At 40.6% G+C, this 26,941-nt stretch overlaps 1 protein-coding gene across 5 annotated transcripts in view; it reads left to right on the top strand.

Annotated features, from left to right (window-relative positions):
- LOC306975571 (cell adhesion molecule DSCAM-like) overlaps positions 1-26,941 on the top strand; it is a 231,536-nt gene that overhangs the window by 26,040 nt on the left and 178,555 nt on the right. For all 5 annotated transcript variants that reach the window (XM_079573156.1, XM_079573155.1, XM_079573159.1 and 2 more), the window contains exons 2-3: positions 9,072-9,389; positions 10,256-10,402. In XM_079573156.1, the coding sequence (XP_079429282.1) occupies positions 9,072-9,389; positions 10,256-10,402 (465 nt within the window). The remainder of the gene's footprint in view (positions 1-9,071; positions 9,390-10,255; positions 10,403-26,941) is intronic.

Below are 26,941 nucleotides of genomic sequence, written 5' to 3'. Positions count from 1 at the left end.
TGCCCAACAGTCAGAAGGTGTCGGGTTTGACTCCTTTCGGTGTAGAGTTTGCATTCTCTCCTGCGTATGCTCCGGTTTCCCCTACTACTAAAACATGTACAATGGACTCTAAGGAACCAGGGTGAAAGTGAGTGTGATCGTGTGAGTGAAGCAACAGATGGAAATTAGCAAACGACAATAGTCCAGTTTGATTGCTTGTGCTTGCACGTGTATGTCCACCAAAAGCCCTATAGATACAGACGGCATCTCGTCATAGAAGGGGGCGTGGCTTCGCCGAGGGGGAAAATAGAATATTTAGAGAAACATAATTTTTCACTCTTTTTAGCTATTTTCTGGTGGAATATGAACTTATTTACCACAGATAAATAAAGTCAAGTGTAAATCGGGCCCATATGGATATTTTCTCACAGCAGTTTGTTCAACAGAAGTGAAAATACGGCAGTTGTAGCTAGCGCTAGCTAACTGTTAGCATTAGCCCGATGCTAACATGAAGCATCAAGTTAGCATTGTCTGTTATTTATGTATTTATGGGCTGTTGAACCACTTTGCTCCTCCCCATGTCTTTGTTTCTTTATTTAGTAGAAAACTATTTGCATATTTCAGCGTTTGTTAAAGTAGTTTTGGAATAATTAAAGAAAGTTTGGATTTTTCTACAAATTGTTTTCCCCCTTAACTGTTTTCAAACATGACCATATATGGGCGAATCCAGATGCCGTCTGTTTCCTGACATTATCCTAGTAGTGGAATGAAATTAGTTTTATCCTTCCGTGTATTGTGAAAGCAGACATTTGTAAAGAAAAAAGAAAAAACACACACACCCACACAAAAAGCCTCATGTTACAAAGTCTTTTTATTGATCGTAAAACTAGCGTCTATCTAGCTGTTGTTGTTTAGGCTACATTACCAATACATTATTGCTCCCTGGAAATGACACCTTTACCAAGCTAGTAGATGTTAACATTTCTGCATCAGACAAACTGCAACCTGCTGTGAGTGGTCTGAATCATTCAATCTATAAAAAAATCTTTTCATATCTGTTACAAAAATGATCAGTTTTCTCGGCATGTATTTTTCACACAAAATAAAACACAGTAAATAGACCTTTTATGCTCCGGACGAGTCTCCCCTTCGCTCCTCGCTGGAAGAAAATCCGAGTCCATTATGGATGTATATAATGCATTATTGAACAGTGTCATTTACTTCACCTTTTACAGTTGAGCTCTTGAAAAATTACGCCAATTACCCCTTTCCTCTCAGGCGATGTAGCAAGCGCTCGGAGCCCGAGGCGGTTGTCGGGCCGAGGCGCGGAGGCTCAGTGTGGGGCCACTCTATACCTGCGTCACTGGCCCCTTCGCCTTCCTCCGCCGGTTCAATTAAGAAAAAACACTTGTCCTGAGCCGCGCAGCTTTTCAACATAATCCATCCCCCCCATTTCTTTATTTTAATTAAACCATCCTTGCTATCGCTCAGCCCGTCAAAATGAAGTTGCTCTCACGCACTTTTGTGAAATGTCAAAATAGCTGTGACATAAATCCAAATCCAATTTCTCCCGACGCTTCATGCCGAGGAGCAGCCTTTTCCAAGCAACGGAGAGTTTCTTTGATCTGCTCCTTTTTTTTTTGCCACCAGCCTCATAACCGGCTAAAAACTGGAAATTGTATTTGCAGAAAATGGTGGCCCAAATTTAAACGACCGGAAAAGTCTTTTGGGGGTCTAAGCTTTTATTTTTATACCTTGAGGAATATGTAAATAGTTGGGGGGTTTTCAATTCGCAAGACTTTGTTGCCTCATATCGCACATAGACATAACCATATTATAGATTTCAAACTATAGTAAGGACTCTTTTTTTTTTTTTTGGTTCACTAAGCTGCAAATAAATCTATGCAAGTGTAGAATCGGGACATACAGAAGGTTTTGAGAGAGGTTTCTTGTCTCAGTCAGGGATTGGAAGACATTGTGCACTGATTTAAGGGCTTATTAGCAAGTTAATCAAAACTGGACAATGGGTGCTTAACATGTCGTCAAATTATTGTTATAGCTATATAAGGTGACGCTATATTGATGTCATAGGAAGCCACAGCATAATGCATAATCACAGAAGTCTCTTTTCTGACACAGCCTGAAACAAAGACTTAAAAATGTGTGTTTTAGTCATATTTTCTTTAAAGCTACACCGTGTAACATTTCACCCAAGTAACAAAAGCATTTCTCCAGTTCAGCTTTACCCAAATCTAAGAGTTTCTGGACTGGAGTTTACAACCTATAGGCCAAGACCTACAAAACTGATCAAACCATTTTGTTGCTTTGGTTTCGTAGTTTTTTTTCTGTTGTCAGTTTTTGTTGCTTTTTCATCACTATTTTTTGCTCTTTTGACACATTTTTGTCTTGTTTTCATCACGTTTTTGTCACTTGTTTATTAGTGTGTTGTTGTTGTTGCTATTCCAGCATGTTTTTGTCGTTCTTTTGTGGCTTTTTCATCACTTTTGAGTCGTGTTTTTGTCACTCTTTTTTAATCACTTTTGTTGAGTTTTCATCCTCGTTTTAACAGGGGGTTAAGAGGTTAATACAATATGATGACAAAGTAAGGCAAGTTTATTTTTGTAGAGCACAATTCATACACAAGGCAAGTGCTTCACAATGGCATACAATAACAAGAAAGCAGATCAAATCAATCCATAAAACATCAACATAAAAATGTGTTACTCACAGTAAAAGGCAAGAGTGCAGATAAAATACATTCAGTTGTCATATGCATGGGTAAAAAAAACTGAACATTGTCCATCCTCATGAAGACGGTTCCAGATTTTCACTGCATGAAACCTCACTGTGTTTTGTCCTGACTCTGGGAACCACCAGAGAACCCCTTCTTGAATTTTTCAGGGTTCACATGGCTCTAACATGTCAGAGATGGTTTGGTTATAAAAACAATAATACTATAGTTATTTAAGACTTAATTCACACTGAGAGATAATCGTTACATTTCAATAAATACACCTTTTGTGACATTTTTGTTTGATGGTGCCATATGATTTGTCTCATGTAAAACGTGCTGCTGCTCAAAAAAGGTTGCCACTGATACATTCAAGTAATCTTCTAATTTTGTTTCTCGTTTTATGCAGCATTAGGTTCCGTTTTGAGATAAGGCCAAGGATGCAGATGGACAGTCAAGAAACACTTTTAGAAATTCCTTTTAGATGGATTATTGTAAAGAAATGGGAGTTTTGTGGCACGAGGGACAGAGCATTTTCCCTAAACCTTTAACCCAGCATCCAATATACAACTTTTTTTATGTTCCAACCAACAGTATTGAGTCCTTCTCTCACTAACCTTGAGCGTTGACCACAGCAGCGCTCCTGTGTTTGCAGCCCCTCCTCCCCAGCCTCTCGCATGGCTCCATCCTGCATTACCAACGCGGGGAAGATTGATACCGCGCGTGCCAGCTGCAGAGAAAAGAGCCCGAATCAGAATTTAATATGACTTTGATGTATCGTTTTCATCTGGGCCGGTGCCACATACTGTACCTACACTCCGAGCTCAGAGCGCCATCTCATTGCATTTGAAAACATTCAGACTGGCCCAAAATCTCATATGAGAAAATGTCAGCTGGGTACACACTGCGCTGAAAGATAAGAAGAAATACTGATGAAGTTTGAGTGACTGTTTATGATACAAAAAATATGCAAGAGCTGGTTTTCCATTTTTCAATCCGTGACACAGGGAGTTTGTTCAATTTAGATTGTTAATTGCGATATGAAGTCATTTATAACGCATTCTGAACATCCCTAATAAGTACAGACGGGAACGTATCACACAAGGGGGCGTGGTCTTGCCGAGAGGGTAGAAAGCCTCTCATGATAGTCTCCATTTTTCACTATTTAGCCGTTTTCTGGTGGACTATAAACACATTTATCACACACAAATAAAGTCAAGCCAAAATCTGGACCATATGGATGTTTTTTTCACAGCAAATTGTTCAGGAGAAGCGAAAAATGGCATTTGTTGGCTAATGTAGCATGAAGCTAATGTTCGCTTCGCTAGCTTCCTGGTTAGCATTGTCCGTTTTTAGTATTTATGGGCTGTTGAACCACTTTGCTCCTCTCTATGTCTCTGTCTCTTTATTTAGTAGAAGTAAAATATATTCATAATTCAGCATGTGTTAAAGTAATGCTGAAGAAATGGGAGAAAGTATTTCTTTGTTTGTTGTCTGCCTGCTTCAAACATGACCATATATGGGCAAATCCAAACATGCCGTCTGCACCTATATTTACAAGGATGGTTCTAAGCACATTTCACAACTTCCAGTGACATTCATATGTCTTAAAAGTCAAAGTTAAGTGCTTAAATGGCATTAAAAGCCTTAAATTCAATTCAAACTGGTATTAAATCAAATTTTCTTGCTGATGAAGTGCTGAGCTCGAAACATCACTTTTGCTGAGCAAGAAATAATTTTCTCTGGGAGCTTTTTGCCTGTGCGGATCCTTTTTCCCTGTTAAGTTATGACATTGCTCAGACACACAATTATTTAGGTCCAAAACACCACTTCAGCAGCAGTTTTGGCTGAAATTTTACTCATTTTTTTCCTCAAACGGTGCTCATTGTGCTTCTAAAAAGCCCCTCCTGAGGTCCTTTCCTCACCTCTCAATCTCTTGCTAAGCCTAACCCTTTCATCGCAAGGTAAAAACACTTGACATAGCTTCACTACAGCCGCACAGTTTTTTTTATTTTATTTCATTATCCCCCACCCCTTTTCTTTCTTGAAACAGCTGCACAGCAAAGGGGAGCAAGAGGAGGGCAGTGTGAGGGGATGTGACGCTACTGGATATTTTGTTTCATCTGTTTTAGATCAATATTGCATTTTCTTGCCAAGAAACTGAAAGTGTAAGATAGTCATTAAAATGGCTTTGACGTTATGCCTGCAAAAAGCACAATACTCCCTCTTTAAGAATTAAGATTAAACAAACATGTAGGGGCATTCAAATTTATAACTGCTGCTACTGCTGTGTTTTTGATTGCTTAACATAGTTACAAATACGCTGCAGATGGCACACAGTGGTCTCTTATTTTCCAATGTAAAGATCAGGGATAAAAAAGATGTCACTATACTATAATAAAAAACAAAAACAGAAAGGGAGCGCTGAATAAAAGATGACAAATCGACAATTCTCATCCGCATCAATTATCACCAAACCTTTCCCCCCCACAATCCTAACCTGCGTGCTCGTCTGGCCAAACCTGCCATGTGTTTTTTTCACGAACATACGCGGGTCATTGGAGGGTCTGATTGCTGGTGTAGAGCCGCTGGAGCAGAGAAAAGGATGGAAATGTCTGCAATTTGAAACCTTGTTAGGAATTTATGAAGTGCTAAAATGTTTTCTCCCGAGGGATGGTCTGAGCCAGCTGCCAGTGCCACTGTAAGCCATTTAGTGCACAGCCCGCGGGCCCCAGTGCAGGCTGGGATGCCCGGCAACACACACGAGAGACGCTATTTGTATATCGGCCTGATTTTTGCCTTGAGGGCTAGAACTGATTCCCCCTATATTAAAAAAAAGTAACAGCTTGTGCTTATGGAAACATTCTACAAAATCCTATACTTTAACAGTGCCATTTATCCTTTTGCTCGCATTTTTGGTGCTTTTTTTTTCTTTTTGGCATCATCATCCTCGTTTTTGTCTCTCTTTTGTTGCTATTTTGACCCTTTTCCAAGAAGATTTTAGACTTGGGTCAAGCCAAACTGGAGAAAATGTTCTTCGGATCAGGCGGGGGTGAAGAGGTTAAAGCTGTTGTACCTGATTTTTCCTGTTCAAACTGATATTTTTAGCTTGGCCCAAAATAAACACTAATTTAGATACTACTTCTATCCCCCGTCACTCAATAAAATGTTAAGTGAAGACAATGCAACAAGTTTTTTTTTTTGCTGTGTTTACAACATGCCCCGAGGAGGCAAAAATAAATGTACTCTACAACAACAAAAAGTCAGGTCAGCTTTAATTTTGAGGTGAAGATGAATTTGCCTTACAACTATGACCTGATTCTCCTAAATACCTCTGTAATTACTCGTTCTATCCATATGAAACAAACATGATACGATGTTCAGTGTTTTTTCTGTCATAGGAAAATCAATTATATGGCTTAAATATTGAAATAAGAAGTTGTTGTGAGATGGAAGGATTTTATGCCCCAAAATCTGCAAACCCACCCAATCTCCATAACTGGGCTACGGAGTTTAAAAATGTTAAAATTAAGTATTTTCCTCCCACTGCATGTTCCAGCCATGTCCTAATGTGTAGAATGAGCCCAGACCTGTTCACCACAACCATAGACTGTAAATACTGCCTCTAAAATCTTAGACACTGTCACTCAAAAAGGTGTTACTTCGGGTCCTTCATGTATGAGCTTAATATAGAACATGCAGTTACGCCTAAGACCTGAGGTGGCAGTAGTGAGCATAAAATGACCAACTTGCATCTAGTCCCTTTAAAGGGACAGGCCACCGTTTTCCATACTGAGATATGTTCTTACCTGAGCTTAGACGAGTTGATGCGTAACTGTCTGGTCTTTGTGCCCGTGGAAGAGTGTAGTCGCTTCTTCACCTCGTTTGGAGCCATAGGAATACACTGGGAGAGGTCAAATGCTAACAACATCTTTGGTCGTTTTGCATGACTGAGGGCACGCACAAAAAACAGACAGGTACGCATCAACTCGTCTCAGCTCAGGTAAGAACATATCTCAGTATGGAAAAACGGTGGCCTGTCCCTTTAAGGAAATGGAAATGGGTAGTATGTACCTAAAAAAAAAATCACTAAAATTGACAAAATGTTGATATAGTGTTAAGAATGTGTGAATAACCCGTCAAAAAGTAGAAGTACAAGTTTGAAACCGTAAAAAATGAGGCTAAAAATGAGGCTACAATTAAAAAAATAGGATAATCATGACTTAAACTGAACTTTGGCACATTTTATTTTACCAAGCACTTTTGTTTCAGGCTCTCTTCACAAAAAAATGTGTAGAAAACCCCCCAAGGTTTTTGCAATATATTCTGTAACGAAAAATGACGTTTTAAGACTTAATTCAAAAACAAGCCCAGGGTGATATCGGCCCCTGCCCTCAATCTGAAATCATAAACATCGGATTTCTCTCCAGAACATGGTGAATGCAGCTGATTTAACAGATCTGAGTGGGTCTGATTTTCTAGCGTTCAGAAGCTAATTGGTACAACATTGACATTTATCCTCTCCGGAGATGCTCGCTCTCTCGCAGCGCTTAGTGCGAGTCTCTTCACTGCGATGATGGCTTAAATTATACTCGAGCGCGATTACAGCATCTGACCTTCTTTCATAATTGATAGTAGTTTATGTTAATTCGATAACAAGTCCCAGTGTAGGGAGAGCGGGATGAATCAAAACGGCTGAGCGCGAGCAGATGGAAATCACACACTTGAAAGGCAGGGCAGGAAAAGAACAAGAGGAAGATGTGTTTTTTATTGTAGCGTAGAGGCAGATGGTGTTATCCTTTATTATGTCTATATCGCAATTGGAATAGTACATTATGACGTGTTTTAGCTGCGTCTTTTTGATAGTGACGCTGAAATTCCAAATGTAACACGCTGTTATTGTTCTGATACTGGTTAATCTCTTAAACACCCACCTGAACCGAGCACATTTTCTCCAGTTCAGCTTTACCCAAATCTAAAACCTTCTTGAACAAAGTGTCAAAATAGAAACGAGAATGAGGTAAAAATGAAGATGAAAATGTAACAAAAACATGACAAAAGTGAAAAAAATTGGTGATGAAATTGCAACAGAAAAAGACACAAAAGAGCGACAGAAAATTGACAATAATGTGATGAAAAAATTACAAAAAGCAATGAAAATGCAACAAAAAAGCAACAGAACAGTGATGAAGGGATGAAGATGTGACAAAATGCAGTAAAAAAATAAAAAATAATGCAGTTGTAATGCGCTTTACAAGCCTGTATTATCGTCCTTATTCATTCACTCTGTACTCGGTAGTGATAAGCTACTGTTATAGCCACAGCTGCCCTAGGGTAGAGGCAACCAGTCTGTGCCATCGGCCCCTCCGACCACCACCAATCACTCACTCATACACCACATTCACTCAGTCTTCCTGGTGTTCCCAAACGGTCTCCCATCCAAGTACCGACCAGGCCTTTCCCTGCTTAGCTTCCAAGGTCTGACGGGATCGGGCAGAGCAAAGGTTTTATGTCACAAAGTCACAAAAGTGAAGACAACACGGCAACGACGTGAGGAAAATGATCCGTCTGAGTGAGTTTTGTAGATTTGGGTAAAGCTGAACTGTAGAAAATGCTTTGGGTTAAGAGGTTAATTCAACCCACACTGCGTAACATAGGGCTGGACAGTGTTGCTAAAAAATGTATCTCTCTTTTTCTCATGTCAATCGAACTCCATTTTTGATTAGTTTTTCATATTAAAAACTAAAACCTGTACCTGTTTTAGGAGACAAGACAGACCTTTTATATAAAAGCGCTTTTCCCACTTTTTTCTGTGTTTTTAAACTAATGTTAGTCTATGGCTTAAAATAAATTAGCATCCTGAACTCCAGATACATATGGTTCTGTTGAATTTATGCTTCAACACCTGCATCATTGGGGTTTCTGCAAAAACAATAAAACATAGCATTTGTTTCCAACAGGCAATAAATCTCAATTTATTTCATATTTTTGACATTGCTCTCTGGCTTGAAAACCAAAATTGCAACTTTCCTGCCTCCGGGTCGGAGCCACCAATAAGAAGAAGCTAACGGGCTAATGGGCAAAGCTAACTCCGGGCTAGTGCCACTTAAACAGTTTTTACAGCCAAGTTTGAGTGAAAAAAATGGTCTCCATTGTACAATATTGGATGTACAATATCCCTCTCTCCCTTTGTCTTTTCTGTCAGTGAAGTATTTACTCTCACAGACAATTAATGAGTAAAAAAGCACAACATGCTATGACACCTGCAGTGGCGCTTATGGCCTCTAGGGGCATCAAAGCGCTATTGTTTTGAAATCTAATACAACTCACTACTTCAAGCTTTTTCTCTTTTGTCTTGCAGTTTTCAGTGAGGACCTACATTCCAGCTTATACTTTGTCAATGCATCTGTGCAAGAGGTAGTATTTGCCAGCACCACAGGGACGTCGGTGCCCTGTCCGGCCGGTGGGGCGCCGCCTGCCTCGCTGCGCTGGTACTTGGCCACCGGGGAGGAGATCTACGATGTGCCGGGCATCAGGCACGTGCAGCTCAACGGAACCCTGCAGATCTTCAACTTCCTGCCGTCCAGCTTCAGCAAACTGATCCACGACAACACGTACTACTGCACCGCCGAGAACCCCAGCGGCAAGATACGCAGCCAGGATGTCCACATTAAGGCTGGTGAGTCTGCAGAGTCTGCACCACCTATGAGATCTCAAAGAGACTCCATACGCCTCTTTGAGATCTCATTGGTATCTGACAAGTCTAGGAAACATTGCAAGGACGTCACAGAAACATCTCGCAGGTTGAGGACGAGTTTCCATGCAGACTCCGCTGAAATCTAACCTTTATTTTCATCAAGATGACCTGGAGACTCGCCTTATTGCCAGACTAAAAAGACTTGCTCAGAAAGCTTGTTCAGTTTTTGCATAAAGTCGTTATTAGTGGGACAGAAATCAGGCTAGAATTGAGATATTCAAAAACCCTTTTGAACAAGCTTTCAAAAATATCGTTAAGACTGGAAAGTCGCCTTACAGACTAAACGTGTCAATAATTGTGAATGACGACACATGGGAAAGACTTCTTCTTTTGCGTGGGAAAGACGAGGGAGCAGCGCGATGCTGTAGTGATTTCCGTAAAGGGGCTAGATGCAAGTTAGCCATTTTATGCTCACTACTGCCACCTCGGGTCTTATATGTAACTGCACCTTCTATATTAAGCTCATGCGTGACGGCAATTCGGGCCCGAAGTATCACCTTTTTGAGTGACAGTGCAGGATTTTAGAGACAGTTGTGGTGAATATGTCTGGGCTCATTCTACACATTAGGACATTGTTAAAACATGTAGGGGGAGGAAAAAACTTAATTTGAACATTTTTAAACTCCGTATAGTCCCTTTAAAGACTAGGACACGGGAGTCGACCAAACATCATAAAATAAGTGCCTCATCTTACCACAGACTAACGAGTTAAACTGTAGACAAGTAGGTCAGCAGCCTTTACACATCAGATCACAATGCTCCGTTTTGACTGTTTTCTTCTGGCCTAGTTTCGCGGGAGCCCTACACCGTCCGAGTGGCCGACCAGAAGGCGATGAGAGGCAGCGTGGCCGTCTTCAAGTGCATTATCCCTGCTTCTGTGGAGGCCTACGTCACCGTCGTGTCATGGGAGAAAGACACGGTTTCGCTCAGCTCAGGTAAGTCCACGCACGGCTCTCGGCTCGACTCTCGGCTCGTCTCACCCCCCTGTGTAGACGCCACCATCTTGTACCTGTATCGCCTTGTAGCCCAGCCATTACCGCTCCCGTGCTGTTCCTCGCCCTCGCCACCCGCTGGAGGACGTTGATAACCGCCATATTGAATCACGCTGTTGGTCCTATACGCTGCCAACTCCATTCCCAGTCCAGCAAGGGGTAAAGTGGAAGGGCTTATGTGGCATCATTGACCTACTTACCCTCATTTTTCTCCCCCCCCCCCCGAATCAATTGGCGCAGCGTGGCAGGCATAAGGCGCCAGGACAAGTTCAAGCAAATGGGGGATGCTTATCTGTCTGATTGCCCGCTGGTTGATTTCCCCGCCATCTTCCGCGTCACGGGCGCGTCCTGGGACCTGTAAGCGAGCGCTTGATGTCGTTTTGACTGAGGGGCAGAATCTGGGACGGTGTGTTTTGGTGGCATTTTAAATGGGTCCGCTCGAGCGTGAAGATCTGTGTCCTCATCCATGCGCCGCACTTTATTTACCGGAGGTCGCCGCGAGCTCCTGCAGACGACATGTCGGAGGAAGAGGAGGAGGAGGAGGAGGAGGGCTGTGAATCATAGCGGCAGGAGACGGGATTGGGTCGAGAGCAGCAGGGTTTTAGGAATTCTCTTCTGGGGGTAGGGCTGATTGTCGGGGAGGAAAAGTCATATTGTGATGTTTCTGGAAAGTTCGGATTCAAGATTTTTGTTTTATTAAGAGAAAAAGAGACTAAAATATGAACTGAAAACTATACAATAATCCACTTGTTTTGGAATTTGTTTGTAAAAGTACAAAGCATTGGTTTCTCAACTTGTATTGCGTTAATTGAGAATGAAATTTGAAATGTTCCCTACTGAAAATGGTTCCATGACCTACTTTTAGGAACCACTGAACTAAAGGGTCTGCAGGTCATGTGCATAATAAGACCCGATGGTGAAGGAATATTTTATTGTTTGCAGAAAGATATTTCATTTAATCCAATTTGGGGTATGAGTGAATGGCACAGACTGTTGTTGTGTGATAAATGAATAGATAGATAGATAGATAGATAGATAGATAGATAGATAGATAGATAGATAGATAGATAGATAGATAGATAGATAGATAGATAGATAGATAGATAGATAGATAGATAGATAGATAGATAGATAGATAAAATAATCAGGAAAGGAATGAAAGAAAGATAGAAAAAAGAAACAAAGAAAGGAAAGAAAGAAAGACAGGAAACAAAAAAGAAGGAAGGAAAGAAAGAAAGAAAGAAAGAAAGAAAGGAAAGAAGGAAAGAAAGAAAAAAGTAAAAGAAAGAAGGAAGGAATAAAGGAAAGAAAGGAAAGAAAAAAGTAAAAGAAAGAAGGAAGGAATAAAGGAAAGAAAGGAAAGAAGGAAGGAAAAAAGGACATGAAAGAAGGAAGGAAAGAAAGAAAGGAAGGAGAGACAAAAGGAAAGGAAAGAAAGAAAGAAAGAAAGAAAGAATAAAGGAAAGAAAGGAAAGAAAAAAGTAAGAAGGAAGGAAAAAAGGACATGAAAGAAGGAAGGAAAGAAAGAAAGGAAGGAGAGACAAAAGGAAAGGAAAGGAAAGAAAGAAAGAAAGAAAGAAAGAAAGAAAGAAAGAAACTTTGTCTGGTCAGAGGGTCAGGTCATAGGTGACATTATTTGAGCAAATGTAATGGTTAAAATGAATCAAATATGACCGACAGAAGAGTTCAGGCGCGTTTATTGTTTGAAATGAATTCTTCTCGGCTATTGTTTTTATGTTTGTATATTTTTTGAGGGGATAGAATAAGATGATTTGACTGTAGTGTCTACCGTAAACTAAAATGGGAGAAATTCGGTCTTGCTCATTCACATACACACAGCAGAACATGTGCACATAATAAAAACACATTTCAATAAGGCCATAAATGATTAAGTCAACTGTTACTTTTTACTTTTGTAGATAAACCGCATTCTTTTGAGCACAATTTAACCCAATTGAAATCCAGTTACATTTAGGTCAGCACTATGTCTGCCTTTGCATATCTCCGTCTTTACAGTATGCAGGTTTGTCTGGATTCTATAGCACTGTCGGTGTCCGGGAGTCCTTTAGCGAGCGACGAAAGAAAAAAAAACACCCATATTGGATTGTCCTGTTTCGCTCCAGTATGTATCGCGGCAGACTGGGGCTGTCAAAAGCATGAGTACACGGTCAAAATCACTGCTGCTCCGCCATAAATATTTGATGGTAGATTCTGATGCATGAGCGGATTCACCTCGCGCTGTTACCGAGCGGAGGGAGGGGTGGGGGGCGGAGGAGGCTGCAATATGTACGTGTGACAATACCGAGAAAAAAAAAAAAGAAAGATGCACAAAGAAGACCACAAGAATGACAACGAGGCTCCGCAGTGGCAAACGTAGCCGCGGCTTCGGAGATTCACCGATCGTCGCTGTGTAGCCTCAACTTTCTTGCTTTCTTTCTGCTTTTTTTTTTTTTTTTTTTTTCAATATTTCATGAAAGAAGCCGCGGTCTCGGTGGACGCAAAATAAAGCTATCCTACAGCCGCTCTGAATTATTAATGTTAGGTTTTTGTTGAGGACGGTAGCATCAAACGCACTCTCTCTGTTGTCAAGAAGAATGTGGAGAGGTGAGGCTTTGCTTTGCGGAGGGAGAAGATGATTGTTTATACAGTAGAGAGCGCTGTCAATGGATTCTCTTAGATATAGATATACAGATATATAGATATAGATAAAGATATATATATAGATATGTATATATACACAGATGCATACAGATATAGATATACCCCACATAAAAAAAGAATAATTTCAATATTGCTTAATACTGATTAAAAGGAAAATGTTTTTAACCTCTTAACCCCCACCTGGACCAACCACACAAAAACAAAAAAGGCGATGAGAAGGTGACAAAAAAAGCCTTAAAAATTGAAGAAGGAAAAGAAGGAAAGAAAGAGGAAGGATAGAAGGCATGTAAGGAAGGAAGGAAGGAAGGAAGGAAAGAATGAAAGACAGGAAAGAAAAAAGAAAGAAAAAAGAAAGAAGCAAAGAAAGAAAAAAAAGGAAAGAATGAAAGAAAGGAAAAAGAAAAAAGAAGGAAGGAAAGAAGGAAGGAATCAAAGAAGGAAAGAAAGAAAGACAGGAAAGAAAAAAGAAATAAGGAAAGAAAAAATAAGGAAGAAAAGAAAGAAAGAAAGACAGGAAGGAAAGAAGGAAAGGTAAAAAGGAAGAAGGAAAGAAAAAAAGAAAGAAAGAAAGGGTGAAGAAGGTAACAAAAAAGCAACAGGAAGGTGACAAAAAAAAGCGATGACAAGGTGACAAAAAAGTGACAAAAAAGCCATAAAAGACCAACAAAGTAAAGCCGCTGCAAACACTCTCGAAACTACACCAAAAATATTTGTAGAATTAGATTAATTGAATTTAAGTGTTGGTGCTCGCAGACCCTGAGTTTCTGTGCTCCGCCCCTGCAGCCCACTTCAGCTCAGACACTTCTTCCCTCTCTGCCCCTCTCCCTTTTCACTCGCCACAGGCACCAGAGAACTCTACATGACACAGAAGTTTTGTCAAGAAGTTTGCTTTTGTGTGGACGGGCCGTGCTTGAAGTCTCATCGCACAGAGATCCCTACATTCGTTGTCACACATTTATAAAGCTCTTTTTTCTCAGTGCTCTCACGCGGGACATTCTTTTGTCCGCTGCGTTCATAAAATACTGTACAATGCCATCCCATCACAATGCGGTGCCCTTCAGAGAACTTGATGCCTGACGCACAGCGCGTTGTGAGTGCATCGGAAGCGGAGGCTCTGTTTCTAAGAAAAATAGTTCTTAATTCTTTACAGTGGGAGGAAAATGTATGTGAACACATTTCTGCCTAAATTGGTCAAAAAATGTGGTATGACCTTCATCAAAATCATAAGAATGAGTAAACAGTGTCTGCTTAAACTAAAGCAGTACGTAGTAACGTGTTTACCTTAATAAATCCTTTCCGTAGTCCCTGTGGGGGTAGTACAAGTGTTTATGGGATGATTGGGGGGTCTTTCATCTACCCCTGGTGTCCGTGGTGTGGCCAGAAAACCGCAATTGCAACTTCACTGCTTCCGGGTCATTGGCCCCAATACACACTAATAGAATCATGAAGAAGAAGCTTGCAGGCTAACGGGCAAAGCTTACTGTCGGCTAGCGTCACTTTAAACAGTATTTACAGCCAAGTTTGAGTGAAAAAAAATATTTCCATTGTATAATTGGATGTACAATATCCATCTGTCCCTTCGCCTTTTCTGTCAGCGTTGTATTTACTCTTCAAGTTAAAAAATCTTAACTTGCTACGACACCTGCAGTTGCGCTTAGGGGCAAGAGTTACTTAGTACTGCTTTCAACTAATACCACCCAAACAATTACATGTTAGCATATTTTTATTAGCCATAACATGTAAACATGGACAGGACAGGAAGGAAAAAGTAAGTGAACCCAGGAATCTCGCTGAACTGCAACCATTTTGTAAAGAGGAATGATCCAAGATTCATCCTGATCATTGTGCACGTCTAATCTGCAACTGCAGAAAAGCAGTTATTGATGCAATAGAAGGGTCAGCCAGCTATTTAATACAAGTGTTCACTTACTTATTCCACAGTGTTGTGAATGTCTCAGGTTTTTCTGCAAAATATCTTGATAAATTCATTTTTCCATTGATGTCCAGACCCTGAGGCAGCAAAGCAAAAGTGAGTCGGACGCAGCTCGCAAGCCTTTCCCAATTTATCTATTGAAATGCTAAAAAAACAGCTCCCGAGGTTGTTCAAATGGGCGTGCTGCGTTGTTTTGATCTTGATTTCAGCTTTAGGCTTATTTACCGCTTAAAACAACAAAAGTCTGTGTGAAAATATTTTAGTTTTGCATTATCGACCCAAGATATTTCTTCATTTGGCGTTTGCTATCCTTCGGCGATGGTGGGCCTTGACGATATTTTTCCTCTCCTGGCTTTTGTTCCGTTTTTCCCCACAATGTTTTAATCATGTGAGCTCATTTCATTCAACGTGTTATCATGTCAAGGTTGACAAAATAATAGGCCACTTTTCCTGATTGGTCAAACCGCAATGGCAGCCGCTTTGATCACTCCGATATCTCACTTAGAGCGTCCGGATTAGCCTTTAGCATCACATCTACGGCTGCTCATTAGGGTCCAAAATAGATGCATAATTACAGACCGGGCCCTGTCTTAATTAATCAGCTGTGATTGAAAAGTTAATTACAATATGAATTACCTCTCTCCGAAGCACTTATTTGAAGCGGCCTGCTTTGGATGGGCGCGGGGTCCGAACGCCGGCGCTAACATACCATTAACCCGTCATGAAAAATGAAAAAAAATAAAACAATGAGGAGCTTTCAAACGGGCTTTTGATAAACAATCGCCAGCGCTAATAGAGGGATGAAAGTGACGGGCAAATGAAAAGAAGTCGATAATTTTATACAGCGGCTCACGGTTATTAGCGCTACCTTTGTTTTCTCAACGTCCCCCGAATTTCGCGTCAAGCAGCTCCGGGATAGACAGGAGGGAAGGGAGGGGGGGGGGGGGGGGGGCATGCTGTTGTGTCTTTCCATCTACCTTCTCCTTTGTGTGGTCATTCAGAGAGTGGGCACGGTAATGAGCCGCCTGGCCTCGGATGCAGCGTGGAGCTCGGAGGAGGGGGGGGATGTACTGTTAGAATAAACAGCAAAACAGACCGTCACCAAGGCCTCACTCTAAAGGAAGAGCATCTGAGTGTCTCCGATAACAAAAAGCTGCTCATCATTGTTATCAAGAAATCCTCACAAACTTCAAGGTTGATGAATTAAAAATGTAAGAATTCGTAGCTTGTGAAAAAAACCCATGAAGATCCAGTTCAGAAGAATAATTTTAAGAAGCTTGATGAGTCCCATTTTAGATGCAAACATAGTCTATAGGTGAATATAGTAAAGTATAAAGTTAAGTCTCATCTTGGCTTATAAGTCGTATAGGGGTAGGAAACATCAGGCATTCCAGCAAGATAATTATGAGAAATATTATGGCACACTTCAGCGAGTAATTGCCTGTAAAAGTACATTAAAGTGCTAAAAATCCATTCCACATGTAATAACCTCTGTATCAGTGTCACTTTATCAATCACCTGCGCTATGACTGTAAACTTTCACTACATTGACGTTTTAATACTTTAAATACCAAGGACTGGAGAGAAACAAACATTTTGATTCATATGAAATGACAATAAAAATCTTTGCAATCTTGAACATTCTTTCTATTTAGTTTTTATTATTCATTGTGCATAAGATTCCCCTACTTACTATTATTTGTTTTCACATTATCCTGACTATTTGCACTCGGGCTGCACAATATATCACAAAAAAAATATCGTATCACGGTATTAGATGATGCATTATCCGTATCGCAAGAAGCCACAATATATCGCAACATCACTTAAGTCTTCATCTGACTGACATCGAATCACCTTTTGCAAACAAAACCAAAAACAAACAATGCTTGAACTCATAAATGTGTGAAAGTTCAACGTGTCGTGATTTAGCTCAATTTTAGCGGAAAAGCAAGTTAGTTTACGATATGTGTTTATGTAATTTAAAATGGAACATATCGTGTTGAAATGGTGCAGTGAAATATCGTAATATCGTTATCGCAATATTGCACAGCAGTATTGCATATCTCAAGTTACTTAAATATTGTTCTTGAGAGCTGTTGTAGCAAGTGTCCATTGTTTGATTAATAAAGTTCTATCTCATCTTATCTAAAATGTACTTTGTGCGTTGACGTAGAAAACTGGCCTGTTTCCCCTCACATTTGGGAGGAAAAACTCACCCCACCATTAAGCACATGTGCCCATGCTCTAGAGTGCTCTCCACTTCAGTCACATTGTTCCACAGTCATCTTTGAAGAAGCTTACTGCCATATTTGTAGCGCACAAGTTTGAAAAAGTAAGTTTAGAGACCCCCCTAACATAGAAGGTATGCACTTAAATAACTTTACTGTGGCCGCCATAGTGAAACCTCGAGACATATGAAATTGTCTCGCATCCAATTCCCTTAAATATTATCCATAACCATTAGTAATATCAAAGATGTGCTTTTGCTTCGTGCCTCTGCGCTTTCATATCATTGCATAACCCGCTCGGCGTTCCAGTCAATTTCCTCCTGCGTGAAAAATGATTGTTTTTTATTTGTTTATGCAAATCAGTTCATCCAATACTCAGGGCAGCGGTAAAAAAAAAAAAAAAAAGAAAAGAAAAAAAGGCTGTATTTTTCAGTCGCGTTTATTCCGGCTTCCTCCCAACTGTGTGTTTAGCATTTAAGTAATGAAAGCACTCGCCGACTGCGTTCTCGCGCTCTCCTGGGTTATGCAAGTGCTTATACGGCCTAATTAAACCGTTTGTTTGATAATGGAATCAGACTAAGCAGCCACTAGTTCAACCTGTTTTCTGGAATTATTTTTAGTCGCTTCATCTTTTTTTGTAGTTGTGAATAAAATCTCAGCAAATTAAAAGGCTTCATTTGCTGTTTAATCACCAGAAGATGAATAAAGAAGACTCAAAAGAGAGAGACAGACAAATAAGTAAGGTGTGGTGTTCGGGAAGAGATGCAATGAAGAGAGATTATCACAAATTGTCGTTTTTGTTTAAATCCTTGTTGGATTTAGATAGTTTATGACCAATTTAATCTACTTCAAAAATATAGGCTGTTTTCAATAAGAATTTTATGAAACATAGCTTCAATATCTTTCTTTTCTGTGTTCTGAAATCATCTGGGGACCATCGCCCAGTGCCTCAAGACCCCCACTTTGGGAACCGCTGGACTAGATTAAGACTTTATTGTCCTTGTAAGTCTTTGCTACCTGTCCTGGGCTAGGTACCGTTTATTTTTTTCCGATACCAGTGACGATACTTGGTTTTCGATACTGATACCTGAACAACTTCCGATTCCTATACTAAAATATTTGTCATCTAGAACCAGAAAACTGAACAATAATGACTGAACAATTTTGCAATACTAATAATGCAAATGTACAATGTCGGGTTCATCTCCAAAGTCAAGAAATGTGTGAAAAATTGGGGATAATTTGGGAAAAATTGAGAGAAATTGTGGCAAAAATAAGGAAACATTGTGTAAAAATAATTTAGGAAAAAGAGGGGAACAAGTTGAGAAAAAAATCTGGAAAAATAGGCCGAATATCAGTAATAAAATGAGCAAAAAATTAGGGGAATAATTGGGAAAACAAGAAAAAATTGGGGCAAAAAATGAAGAAAAAAAATGTGGGAAAATTTTGAAAAAATGTGACAAACATTGGGCAAAAAAAAAAAATAAAGGGAAAAAATATAATTTATATGAGCTGAAATAACCAAGTCACTTCCATGCTGTTCTGGGACCAACAGCATACATACTTGGATCTAAAGATATATATATATTTACCTGCTTTCGATTTTCATTTTTCCGATACCAGCAGTACATAAACTTTTTTTCCTGTTACCACACTGGTATCATTTAACGGTACCCAGCTCTAATCCTGGGGGCAACCTGTCAGGAGCAAGGGGTTCCAATCCCCAGATTTTCGGCTAGAAATGGATCCTGGGTGCTTCTTGCTTTTGGTGCTTGTGGTGGTAAGGGAAAGACACTTAGGTAGCTGATATGGAAAAAGATTGCTGCAGTTTGTCAAAATGGCGCACTTTAGGAGGGGGGAGAGAGACTGAATGACTTGAAAAGTGATTAGGTAAATATAGCGAACTGTGATTGACTGTAAATGTTGGAAACCATAAATGAGTAAATGTAGATGGGAGGTCAGTTTGAATACTCTGTTTTATCCATCGGTCTCATCCAGCTCGAAGGACCATAATAGTGACAATGACAGGTGGCCGGAAAGTTGCAAATTTGCTGTAATCCTAACACTGTAAAGGCATGTTTGAGTTGTAAATGAGTTGAAAGGCCAAGCGTAGGTGTTTACTTCATGGCATCACGGCTCAGCGGGAATTTATCAGTGCCATTGGGGACATTTTTCACTCAGATTGACAGTGAGGGCGCTGAGAGGAGGGCGGAGATGGGGCTGTAAATTCAACACGCCCAAAGTCACGCCAACCTTGAGGGGAGGGCAGCGCGGTGTGAACCAGCTCGTGGGAATGTGAGCGGAGAGACGAAGGTTCATCAAAGGATCCTTTTTAGTGGATTGCCAGAAATAAGTGTTGATAAATATTTATTTTAAATGTAATTCTTGAATGTGTATTGGAAAGAACAAAACTCTGTGAGGAAATATTGTTGCAGTTCTGGTTGTAAGGTTGTCATACTCATTTCTTAAAGAGACTAGATGCAAGTTGGCCATTTTATACTCACTACTGCCACCCCAGGTCTTATGTGTAACTGCAGTTTATTAAGCTTGTGCATGACGGCACTTCAGAACCGAAGTAACTTTTGACTTTTTGAGTGACAGTGCAGGATTTTAGAGGCAGTTGTGGTGAATAGGTCTGGGCTCATTCTACACATTAGGACATGGCTGGAACATGTAGGGGGAGGAAAATATTTAGTTTGAACATTTTTAAACTACATATAGCCCCTTTAAGAGTAAAAATATCTGGCCTGACATCCTACAAATCCAAAACAATGACTTTAGCTCAAATTCTGATGTTTTAGCAACAAAAAACCTCCCATTTCTATATGACTTGCTATTAGCATTAGCCTCACCAAAAACAAGATGGCTGCCACTTTTGCCACGTCAACGAGTGTCTTTGAGTTTTATTAAAGATCTTAGGTCGTGCTCAAGGACACAACAAGAGTCTACACCAGTGGGAGCAGGGATTTGAGCCGCTGACCTTCTGATTACAGGACAACCCGCTCTACCTTCTCCTCATTTTAGACATTTTATTGACAAGTTGTGCTATTTCACAGCGTTTAGCAACACCACCTCCGTTATACAGTACGTTGCACCCAAACCCCGCCATTCGGAAGTTGTTGTTTTTTTCCTCTTCCTCTTTGTTTGCTGGTGGCACTTGCAGCTCGGCTCTGAATCTCTCCCTCTTCGGCGTCTTACACAAACAGGCCTTGTTGATCTTGTTGTGAGGCGAGTAGGAAATTGGGTCATGGCTCAAGTAGGAGGGTGTGATCCCCGCGTGTGCTGCAGCTACACTGGAAGATTTACATGTGAATACGTTTTACATGGAGGTCAGCCATTTTTCTCTAGCACCATGAAAAAAAAAAATCTTTGGTGAATAGAAAATTGGCTCTGGGTCAGCGGCGTTATTATACAAGAGATTGTGACCGATTGTGAAGTTGTGAACAATGTATCCGCCTCCTGCTGACTAGTCTAGAGCCCTACAGGTGCTCTTGTTAGAGCTTTTCACTCTCAAAAAAACATCCCCGTCTTGATGCAATATTTACTTTGAAAAGTAAACTAGAAATTAATACATTCTTCTTGGATCTGCCGTTGGGGCAGCTTTATGTTTTAACTAAATTAAGAAAGCCATCAACAACAATGCTATTGCAATTTAGATTTATTTAGATATCATTTTGACTGCAATGAGATCTCTTTAATTGAAGTGTAAAAAAAAAAAACTGAACTAATTTAGTTATTCAGTTCAAAAGAAAAATGTACTTATTCCACGATTACTTTTTGACTGTAATAATAAAACCATTAGGAGCTTTGAATTTTTTGGTAATACTATTTACATAGCAATTTATTGAATGAATGAATGAATGGTTTATTTTGGTTGATTGATGCATTTAAATGAATACAATTTCCAAACAGTAACAATAACAAAAAGTATTCAACCAAAAAAGGAATAGGCTGATGCAATGCTTATTTATGCCTATCCTTGCATACATTTATTGTACTTCTAACATGGCATTGTTGTGATTTCTCCTTTTAATCCATAGGTCAAACAAAATCTGGTCCAATGATATTGGGAACTATTATGCACATAACAGATCTAAAAACCTGTTTAAATTCTATAAAAGATACTGAAAACATGATCCATTCCTTTGAAAATCAGGATCATAGACCCCAATGTTTAAACACTACTACAGTATTTGTTTGTACATGACCAAACTTTTGCAGCTTCAGGGCCAACACTGGGATCCTCGACCTGCCATCTTTTGACACAAACAAAACGTTGTTCTTTAATGTTGCTTGCTAGTGTTTTGATGTGATAATCTGCTCAGCATTCAAAAAGTGCATGGCAAAACCTCACACTGTTTTCATATCCCTGTTTGGCAAAGCAAAAATAATGTTTAATATCAATCCCAGATCCTATAATGTGACACAACTTGCTAAAATCCAAGGTAGCACTGGGCCTGTGTGTTTTCAGTGCACTCCACCCGCCCTGCAGTAAAACCTTATGAAAACAACCCAGGCTGTCATTTTGCCCTCCCTCCCTCCCTCCCTCCCTCCCTCCCTCCATTCGCCTCCCCCCCACACACATCAGCAGTTACCGAAATGCTGACCCTTGTCTTTCCTGCACCCCTTTTCCCACTCCACTCACACACAAACACACACGCACTTGTTATTGTTTCCCCTTTAAGAACGCTCACGCATTTCTACGTAGGAGCCGTGCCGTGTCCCCATCCAGAAAGAGTTTGGAGGTTGGGGGGGGTTGGGATGGGGAAACGGGGGGTTGGGGGGGGGGCTCTCTCTTGAAAGAAATAAAAAAATAAATATATAAAAGAGCGAAGGGGGAAAGAAAATCAATACGTGTGCGCATTAATCACGCTGCTGCCAGAGAGAATTATGGGAACATGAGCTTGAAGGATGCATTTTGTGCATTTGCAACGTATGAGTGCAGTGTGAAGGGGAGTTTGGGGAATTGGAAGACCCTTTTAGTCCAGAGTGGGGTTAGGGCGGAGATCAGACCTCTTCGCCTTGTGCACATCTCAAGACTCGGTGCTATTTCGCAGCTTTAGTCTCTTCATATACTCGCATAGAATGTGTTTTTATAATGGCATAATGCTGGAAGTCTTCTGGAGTATTTCACAGTGCTCTACCCCCGGCTGTGAGGATTGCCATTTGCACAAGATAAAAAGGGCCTCCTCTTCTGACTTTCTGTTTGAGCCGTGGCCGTTTGAAGTCTCCATCTGGGCTGCGGCGAAGGCTCGAGGACATGATACATATTTGATAAGGATCGATAGAAGCGTTACTGAGACAGAGATGGAGGGAAATCGATCTCGGACTGGGCTTCCCAAAAGAATCTTAAAGCTAAGGTCGGGTTTGGTGCGACCTTCTGCATCACTGGCGCACGGATAAAAGGGTGATTTGTGCAAAGACACACAGAATTATTCATTTTATTCTCACACTTCGTGCCATATTAAATCAGTGAAACAGTCTGGCTAAGAAAGTGGCATACGGGCAGTCAATGACGCCTCTGTGATTTGTTTTAGCTGTGCTTTTTGCATTCTATTAAGCCATCACTGACATCCTAATCACTATGCACAACAATAAGGCAATCTGTTTAGTAATGGGAGAGTGAGCAGCAGACACATTCTGGCACGGTGGCTGTGATTCCCAGCTGATACTCCATACGGAAAGACAAAATCAACAACTGTTGGAGCGGGCGCTCTTCCATCACTGTTTACCAATAAACTGTAACAATATGGCAGCCATTAGGCTGCTTAGGCAGCCAATGATTTGGGTGGTGATGGCTTGGCGCGCTGGGAGACTGAACACGCTCTCATCTTTAATAGGCAATTTGGCTTTGTGTGATGGGGAAGCCCTTTGTTTTCATCCGCAGCAAAAGACAGTAGATTAAATAAGGCTGGTTTTGGTACAGTGCACTCAGAGGACAGCAGCAGTCTGCTTTATTTAATGTGTTTACATAATGTGCTGCAAATATTCAGGGCCTAAGCCTTCAGTGCCAGGGCCTTAATAGTAATAAATAACGCAATAAACGCATGCATTTTACCTGCACATACTAAAAGATGGTCTTATATTTATCTGTATATGATCTAATGCTAATCTGAAATATCCATATTAGTTTGCACAGGTTGAGTGATGAACGGTTGTGGATATTGCGTCTTATAAATTCCTGTAGCCCCGCGGAGGGCCGAGAGGGGGCTGGAGGGGCGCCAGACTCACCTGGCTCCGGTCCAAGACACAGATTAGTAATAAACGCTGTGAGCTAATTACCGCCGGACCGTGCCATTAAATTTGTTTATAAACTCTGCTGCACGAGGGCGGCTGACCAGTCGGACCACTTGGTAACAGGTGGCTCGCTTCATGTGGAGTCCTTCCATATGCCGCCAGCTAACGCTAAGCTAAAAGAGCGCTGGGGGGGAGTTCTCAGTCACATCCAATAACGCAGGAGTGTCTGATCCCATCTTAAAAGTGACTGATTAGAGTAAAAAGGCACTTAATAACTCCAACGACTGGGCCCACCTAATAAGGATTTCTCATTCTCTCGTCTCCAGTCCAATCAGGGATTAATGCGTGCACTAATTCTGCTCCCAGGGTGGTCAATCTGCAAAATACATTAAATCACATTGAGCTTCTTGGAACTTTCACACAAGCCGGGCTCCTGGGACCCCTGCTGGGACGCTATAGCGCTGATGAGACCTAAGGAGTGTACTGCGCAGACCTGTGAGGATAATCTGTTTCGTCTTTTAGACTGAGGAGGATTTGCATACAGTATTTGTTTCAAAAGAGACTCGTTTAAACAGACTCCATGCTCCATAATGCTCCCATATGTGGCTGAACTGAAATACATTCACTGTATGTAAGTTGCAATGGTTACTTTATATATCGAACATGAAGATGGGGCAGAGAAGAGTGGGTGGGTGAAGTCGCCAAATTATTTACTTAAGTAAGAGTAAAAAAGGTACTTGGGAGAAAATGTTACTTAAGTACTGTGAGTAACTGTTTGAGCATTAAAGTTTGATTCATGTTTCAGCTGTGATAAGAAACAGGAAATAATGTGAAAATGTTAGTATTTTAAAAGAAAATACTATAAAAACAAAGAAATCCTTATGAAGAATTTAGAAACAAAACTGAAAATGAAGTCAAAATGAAGATTTGTCACTTAAAGGGACTATAGAGTTTAAAAATGTCAAAATTATGTATTTTCCTCCTCCTACATGTTCCAACAATGTCCTAATGTGTAGAATGAGCTCAGACCTGTTCACCACAACTGCCTCTAAAATCCTGCACTGTCACTCAAAAAGGTGTTAATTCGGGTCCTTAGTGCCGTCATGCACGAGCTTAATATAGAAGGTGCAGTTACACATATGACCTGAGGTGGCAGTAGTGAGTATAAAATGGCTAACTCGCATCTAGCCCCTTTAAAGGGACTATGCAGAGTTTAAAAAAATGAAAATGAACTATTTTCCTCCCCCTACATGTTCCAACCATGTCCTAATGTGTAGAATGAGCATTGACCTGTTCACCACAACCTCTAGAATCCTGCACTGTCACTCAAAAAGTTGTTAATTCGGGTCTGAAGTGCCGTAATATAGAAACTGCAGTTACGCGTAAGACCTGAGGTGGCAGTAGTGAGTATGAAAATGGCCAACTTGCATCTAGTCCCTTTAAAGATTTACTCACAGTGGCATGAGCTACATTTTTTAAGTAAAATATACTTTATTTTAGCATTAGTAGAAGTAAAGTACTGTATGGAAAAGTGTGCAAAAGTGACAACAAAAAAATCTTAATATTTGTGCAGATTTTACCTTTTAGTCACTCAGTGGCGTTATGGGTGCAGCTTGGCACCTTTGCTTTCCCTCACAGTGGCCTTTATGACGCACCAGGATCAATTGTTTTTAGGGTTTCGTACCAGAAACTGTCCAGAAACCCAAAAAACAATTGATTCTAGATCATAGAGGCCACTGTGAGGGAAAGCAAATGTGCCAAGCTGCACCTATAAAGCCACCGAGTCACTAAAAAGGTCTGATATGCACAAAGTTACATAGTGCATCTTTAAGTTCATATGACAGGTTTGAATCCATTTGTAATTATGGCTCAGTTAGATGGATCACATCTGTTGTAAGTGATAATCATAGTTTTTTTTCAGTGAAGCATCAATTTAAAGAAGAAAAGTTGGGAAGAAAAGTTATTTTTACTTACATTTTTATGTTAAAAGACAAATAGTAGTTCTGTATAATTCTGACTCACTCATTTGTCGTTGACATTACATGGTTGGCACGGCAACAATGTAATGTTTACCTCTATCTATGTCACTTCCTGCCTGTTCAATGAGGAAGTGAAACTATAAACAAAGCAAAATCTTAAGTGCAATTGTGTAAACTACTGTATGTTTTAGCCAAAAGTGTGTCATACGCACTTCAATACATGTACTTGAGTAAATGTAACGGAGTACTACCACCTCTGCTACACAATGTGCTATTTTAGTCTTGGCCAAAGCGAGCCAAGGAGGCACTGAACGTAACGTGATTTTCACAGAGTGCTGACCACGAGCGTTCGCCAGCGTTAGCTTTAATATTTCGCCCTCCAGCTCGGCCACTTTAGCATCTTCGGCGATGAAATAAAGATCTATATGAAATCTGGTCTCAAAGGTGAACAGGACGGTTTTGCATACATTGTCCCTTTGTCCTAATAACACAGGGGGTGTTTTCGCTACAATAGTAAATACGGCAGATAAATCTAATCCCACTGCTATAATGAGACTGTGAGTGGTTTTCATTTGCGGCGGATACTTGACAGATCGGTTTCCTCGCTCGGTAATGACCGTGTGGCTTCCTGCAAGGTGACCGGCCGCCCGCCTATATCTCCCTCTTGATGTATGGAGCGTCAGGCTTCATTATTCCCGCTCAAGGCCCGTTTTCGCTCCTCTTTTGTGTCCGTTTAGCGTCAGCCTTGAGAGCTGAGGCACAGACGCACCGCCACAGGATGAGCGTTGGGTGCAGAGCGCTTGACCTCACCTTGCCGTTGTGCTAACGCGTTCTATAACGTCTACTCCATGTACAGTGTTGCAGTTAGGAAACGTTTTGCATAGGGGTGGAACAGTGCACCGTGACACGATGAACCGAGCGCTGAAATATGCAACGCACATTTGTGTCTTCAATAGATACAGACGGCATCTCTGGAATGGCCCATATATGGTCATGTTTGAAAACAGTTAAGGGGGAAAACAATTTTGAAAAAATTTAAACTTTCTCTAATTATTCCAAAACTTCTTTAAAGCAGTACTAAGTAACTCTTGCCCCTAGAGGCCATAAGCCCAACTGCAGGTGTCGTAGCAAGTTACAATTTTTTAACGTATTAATTGTCTTGGAGAGTAAATACTATGCTGACAGAAAATACGAAGGGAGAGAGGGATATTGTACATCCAATTATACAATAATTGTTTTTACTCTAACTTGGCTGTAAATACTGTTTAAAGTGACGTTAGCCCGCAGTTAGCTTTGCCCGTTAGCATGTTAGCTACTTCTTCGTGATTCTATTAGTGTGTATTGGTGGCTCCGGACCGGTGGCAGTCAATTTGCAAACATTTTTCTGGCCAGAGACACCAGGCGGAGATGAAAGACCCTCCAATTATCCCATAAACACTTG

The sequence above is a fragment of the Gobius niger genome (assembly GCF_951799975.1).
Source record: "Gobius niger genome assembly, chromosome: 1".
In the NCBI taxonomy this organism is placed as follows: Eukaryota; Metazoa; Chordata; class Actinopteri; order Gobiiformes; family Gobiidae; genus Gobius; species Gobius niger.
The sequence above is the reverse complement of the archived record's forward strand: the minus strand, read 5'-3'. Positions and strand labels throughout refer to the sequence as shown.